We start from the raw sequence: 6,048 nt of genomic DNA, 5'->3' as shown, positions 1-6,048 counted from the left end.
TTTCGCATTTTCTATTTTCGTTGGGTTTAGGCTAACTGTCTTGGTGGGATAAGGCAAGTGCCATCATGCTTAATTTTTTACTCGAACTCACAATGTTTCAAGGTAAAATCAAGGCTTCAATCAGACAAGTTTTAAATATGAGAGTGCACAATTAAATATATCATCCTTTCTTAAACTATCTATACATATATATATATTGCACGAGCAACCTCACGCCACCATAGGGTCTGCCTCTGCTACTTCTTCATGCCCACCCCCATTCCCTTTTTCCTTCTTTAAACTCCACATTCCACCCAAAGTACATTTATATATTCATCAAAATTTCATTAAACACACACATCAAAATCATAGAAAACTTCAACACCCATATAACTTTAAAAACTTGAATTTCTTAGAGAATTTTAAATTTCTTGAAAAATAATGAATTTCAATGGAGGAAAACGAGGTTCTAATGGACAATCTAATGTTAAGAACTTATGATGGCAACGACAATGCAAGTGACGGGTAGAGAAATAATTTTCTTGTTCTAAAATATTATGAATAGTCTTTCTTGAATTAACTATTTACTAAAAATTGAGTACTATATAAAAATCTAAGGATGATTAATACCGATAATCAATAATGATAGTGCAAGTAAGGAATGGCAAGTTTCAGAAGGAAAAGCCTAAAGAGGATCAAACAACCTCCTTGATTAATATATCTTAAGTCAGATTGTGTAATAGTTTTCTATATGTATTTTGCAATGTACCGTTTCTTAGTCAACATAGCTATGTCATATTGTAAAGGGAGAGTCTCCCTAGTTTATTGCTTTCATAGAATAATCAACATACCACTAGAGGTAAAGAATAGAGTAGAGGTCTTCTCCTTTCTTCTCATTCTTGGATGTGCAGGTAGGTGCATACATACAATAGACCATCCAGCAATTGGAGGCCCATTTATGGTTGCAACACACATGCAGCATCCCACAACAAGATCACCAACAACCAACACCCTACAACACCTTGATGAATCACACAACACCACCAACAACCAAGAGGAATCTGCAGAACACCATCAACCAATGTGCAAGCCTACTGTTTGTTTTGTTGATTGTTTCTTGTTTGATTGTTTTTGTGCAGGTGTAACAAATCCATCAACTTCCAACAGTCAGCACTCACTATGGCTGTTTCTCAACAATGCAACTACAGCAGATGAGGAAACCAAACAACCCCTGCTGGAGCAACTGTTGGAACCAACAAGAGCTCACCTTTCTTGGACCTACCCCTTGTGTTTGCTTGTTTGTTTATGCAGGTTGCTGGAGCATCAGAAGCTGCAAACTCTAACAAGCTGTAGTTGCACAAGCCATGTACTATAGCAGCAGCAGCTGACCTGGAAGATCTTCAACCATTTCCAGCACACAACAACAACAACCCTAAATCCCTTGCAGATACTAGAGCAACAACAGTAGTACTTGTTTGTGGTCCAACTGATTCTGCAGGTCACACAGAAGCTCCATATGCATCAACCATTCAACAACATCAGCAACAACACAAGCCAAAAGCAACACACAATTTAGCAACAGTCAGCAAAATCTCAACAATATGCATCATGCAACATCAAACTGATCCCACATGTTATAGTATGATAGCATATGTAGCAACTACAGACCTCAAGAAGTCACAACCCAAACGGATAACTAGAGACGTTAGTCGAGCGACCTTGAAAAAGTTAGCCGACTGAAGACTCATCAAATGAAATACATCCATATGTCACCAAATATGCAACACCATGCACTGACATTGCATGAAGCACTCGCATCTCATGGACAAGCTCGGTATGAAAAAGATTAAGAAGGCGAAGATGAAATGAACGATCTCGATCCATGGAAATTGGAAGTTTCATATACTTGTTCTTCAATTTAGCTATGTTTTAATGTAGCTTAGTTGAATAGGACTAGTGTAGGTTTTCTTCTTGTATTGACATGGAAGGGGAGAGTCTCCCTCATTTACGTTTTTCTTAGTTTTATTGTATCGAGAGGAGTCCTCTCATAGGTTTATCGCTTTCCATCTACCAATGGAGATGAGCTGGCCGATCTTAGTAGGTCGGCTGACTTATGAACCATCTTAAGTTCGGAGGTAAGGTTTATGTCCCCCTCCGTGTATTTTTATTATTTTTATTTATGTTAAGGCTTGGGGGTGCTGCTCAACCCCTGACTGTGCACGAGAGGTGGGAGCCTCGTGTAGGGTCTGTTTCCCCCTCAAAAAAAAAATAGTGCAAGTGGTCGGAGAGTAATGAATTAACAAAAAAAAGGGGTGAGGGGGGGGGAGTAAAACTTTAAAATTAAATGTCTTTCTACGTGGATCTGACATGACAATAACGTAGTGCTGACATAATAGTAACATGATGTGTTTGTAATGCAATTTTTATTGTGGGATTGATGTTATATTCTTAAGGTGATATTAAATTCATTTCAAATTAGATTAGAGGGTAAATAAACACTTATAAAGTTAAAGTGTTAAAATAAATTTAATTGACTAATTTAAGTGTAATTTTATGTATTATCCATAATTTTAATATTATACAACGATACAAATTAATTGCAAGAGCCTCCAAGACATTAATCACAAATATTGAATATAACATGGTGTATCCAATATTTTACAAATACATGGAATATAAAATATATATGGATAGACCGTATTGATTTTCCACCATTTCCTTCCGTCTTAATAAGTAAAAGCAGTAACGAAGAGAGTAAAAATTTCTCTTTTTTTAATTCCCGTAAAAATTTAAACAACTACACGAAGAGTCGTTCGGTAGCTGATTTGAAAGTGAATCATTTATTTATTAAATTTTACATAACTAATATCACATTTGATAGAAAGTTATGAAATAAGTTATTCATAAATAATATAAATATGATGTTTGATTTACAACTTAAAAAATTACATAATTGTATAAATTATAGGGAAATAACTTATACATAAATAATTAATCTCTATATAACTAATCCATTTATTGAAGAGACGTCTTGAAGTAACCGGTAAAATACAAAGTAAGAATGCGTACACTAAACCCTTATAGTCAGACACTTCTTCAAATCCCACACATAACAAAAACTTTAATACACCAAACTGCCCTTTATAAATAATCCATTCACTAAATTATATATATAAATTTTCTCATAACTCAAACCAACTATTAAATGAATCACTGACATGAGAGATTATTTTCTCCCCATAAACACAGAGCCACGCAAATTAAAATATAATGATAATGATAAAAAAAAGAAGAAGATAAAAGTAGTTATCTGCTAAGAATAGTCAAAGTAGGTTGGCTCTTGGGTCCCACATACATGCATAATATATACACAAGCTATCTTCACAATCTGAGAAAGCAAAACTCAAGACTCTTTTCTCTCTACTTTTGAATTGAGGTATTTCTTGTCAATAAAAGTCTACATTTAATTTAAGTAATTCGTTAAAATTTATTTTCTTCCATATTTTGATCTGCTCTTATTATAGAATATTTAGCTTATTTTTAGTTTAATAATCAAGTAGAAATTAAAGACGAAACCAATTTATGAGTCTTAGCTCTCTATAATAACTTTAACATTTTTGTTTTCCTAAATTAAAGAAAAGTTTATGCTAATTGATTTGGCATTTTCATGTTTACGCAGTGATTGTGTTATATTATAACTAAATCAACTTAATTATTGCAGATTCAGTATTGAAGAACAAAAAATGGGAGGTGGTGGTAATATGACAATGGAAAGAGAAGAAAAGAAAAATCCTCTGGAAAGAGTTCCATCTTCAAAGCCGCCTTTTACAATTGGAGACATCAAGAGGGCCATCCCTCCCCACTGCTTTGAGCGATCTCTTATTCACTCCTTCTCCTATCTTATTCAGGATCTCATACTTGTCTCCATCTTTTATTACATTGCGACCACTTACTTTCACCTCCTTCCATCCCCATATAGTTATCTTGCATGGGCTACTTACTGGATTGCTCAAGGTTGTGTTGGCGAAGGAATATGGATCCTTGCCCATGAATGTGGCCACCATGGCTTCAGTGATTACCAATGGGTAGATGACACTGTTGGTCTTATCCTCCACTCTGCACTTTTAACACCATACTTTGCATGGAAACATAGTCATCGTCGTCACCATGCCAACACTGCTTCCCTTGAGAATGATGAAGTCTACAAACCAAGACTTAAATCAAAAGTAAGATGGTACTACAAATACTTGAACAATCCAGTAGGACGAGTCCTCATACTTGCCTTCACCCTCACTTTTGCCTGGCCTTTGTACTTGGTCTTCAATGTCTCCGGAAAAAAATATGACCGTTTTGCAAGTCACTATTATCCTTATAGCCCAATATATACCGATCGTGAGAGGTTACAAATCTACATTTCAGATGCAGGTGTCATTGCAACTACTTATTTGTTGTATCGCGCTACTTTGACTAAAGGGCTAGCTTGGGTTGTCTGCATCTATGGGGTACCCCTCCTTATTGTCAATGGCCTTGTAGTCTTTATCACTCTTTTGCACCACACTCACTCCTCATTGCCACATTATGATTCATCTGAGTGGGATTTTCTAAGGGGAGCTCTAGCTACAGTAGATAGAGACTATGGTTTCCTAAATAAGGTTTTCCACAATGTTACAGATACACATGTTTTGCATCATATATTTCCATACATATCACATCACAATGCAGTGGAGGCAACAAAAGCTATCAAACCATTGTTAGGAGAATACTATAAATTTGATGATACTCCAATTTTAAAGGCAATGTGGAGGGATACAAAGGAGTGCATCTTTGTGGAGAAAGACAAGGATAAAGGTGTTTATTGGTACAAGAACAAGCTTTGAAACTTGAATACCAACAAGTATTCATTCACAATTGCTTAAACAAGTTTGTACTATTAATGTTTGTTTTACTTGTCACTACTGTATCTATTGTTATCCCAGATCCCAAGTTGTGGGATTTCACTGGGTTGTTGTTGTTGTACTATATCTAATGTTACGTAATAAAATAAATATCTATCTATGTAACAATGAATTAATTTGGTGTGAATGAATGAGAGAAATCTTATTATGAAAATAATTTCTTTCTATTTGAAAACTAATGATTAAAAACATGTCAAATGTCTTATGAATGTGGATGTATATGTGAACCCCAAAGTGTGGTTATTCACTTTAAGAAATTCCACTATTAATTCATTTTGTGACGTTTTATTCTAACCCTCACCATATAAATCATTTTGCGGTGGTTTTATTATGGAGGTTAGAAAATTGCCACAATTTAGTATAGTTGATGGAGACTACCGACCCCAAAAATTTGTTAAATTCGTTAGATTTAGAAATTATAAATGCTTTAAGATAAAATTTAGATATCAAATCAATAGTCATATTCATTTATATATGTTTTTGCATTTTAACTTTATTGAAGCTCTTGTAATACTAATTAATTTTTTATGGTAAAATATTTTAATTAATAGGTACTAGTTGATAAAAATAAAAAGAAAAGACTCAAATATGCCATTGATTTTTGAGAAATTTGAGCCTTTTTCCAAAAATGAAAAATAAAAGAAAAAATTATCTAACTACACACGTTATATTACTATATTTACTATTATTCCCTACCATTTGTAAAAATCTCAAAAATCCCTTTTTCTTTAACTCTCTCTCCAACTCACCAATACATCCCATTTCGATTCTTCCAACTATCCTAAATTCATGCCTATTTTCAGGCCACAACTACAGCGGTTTATGTTTTGAATTTTCAGTCCATGATTTTCTGAATTTCAAGCTTCTAATTAAGGTAATTCAATTTATTCCTTCTCGATCATCTCACTTCAATTCCATCTCCTTCGATTTTCCATTGATTTCAACTGTAACTTTTTGTTGTTTTTACTCTTCTATTCACTGATATATATGAATTTCATTCCATCTTTTATTGTTGGTCTCACACAGTTGAATCAAAATCAAGGAATTCATGTTTCATCGGGTTTTGATTCTTCTGATAAAGGGTTAAGTGATTAGATCCAAACATCACAACGAT

General features: G+C 34.1%; 1 protein-coding gene across 1 annotated transcript; it reads left to right on the top strand.

Annotated features, from left to right (window-relative positions):
- Positions 1-3,351: 3,351 nt before the first annotated feature.
- Positions 3,352-4,931, top strand: LOC129902336 (delta(12)-fatty-acid desaturase FAD2-like). Its single transcript, XM_055977583.1, has 2 exons — positions 3,352-3,415; positions 3,701-4,931. The coding sequence occupies exon 2, from the start codon at positions 3,723-3,725 to the stop codon at positions 4,854-4,856; it is 1,134 nt and encodes a 377-aa protein (XP_055833558.1). The 5' UTR covers positions 3,352-3,415; positions 3,701-3,722; the 3' UTR covers positions 4,857-4,931.
- The last annotated feature ends 1,117 nt before the right edge of the window (positions 4,932-6,048 follow it).

Source organism: Solanum dulcamara, chromosome 1, assembly GCF_947179165.1.
Source record: "Solanum dulcamara chromosome 1, daSolDulc1.2, whole genome shotgun sequence".
Lineage (NCBI taxonomy): Eukaryota > Viridiplantae > Streptophyta > Magnoliopsida > Solanales > Solanaceae > Solanum > Solanum dulcamara.
This window is presented reverse-complemented; position numbering and strand designations above follow the sequence as displayed.

Excerpts from the sequence above, each read along its gene's own strand:
- LOC129902336 (XM_055977583.1), top strand. The coding sequence starts at position 3,723 with ATGGGAGGTGGTGGTAATATGACAATGGAAAGAGAAGAAAAGAAAAAT.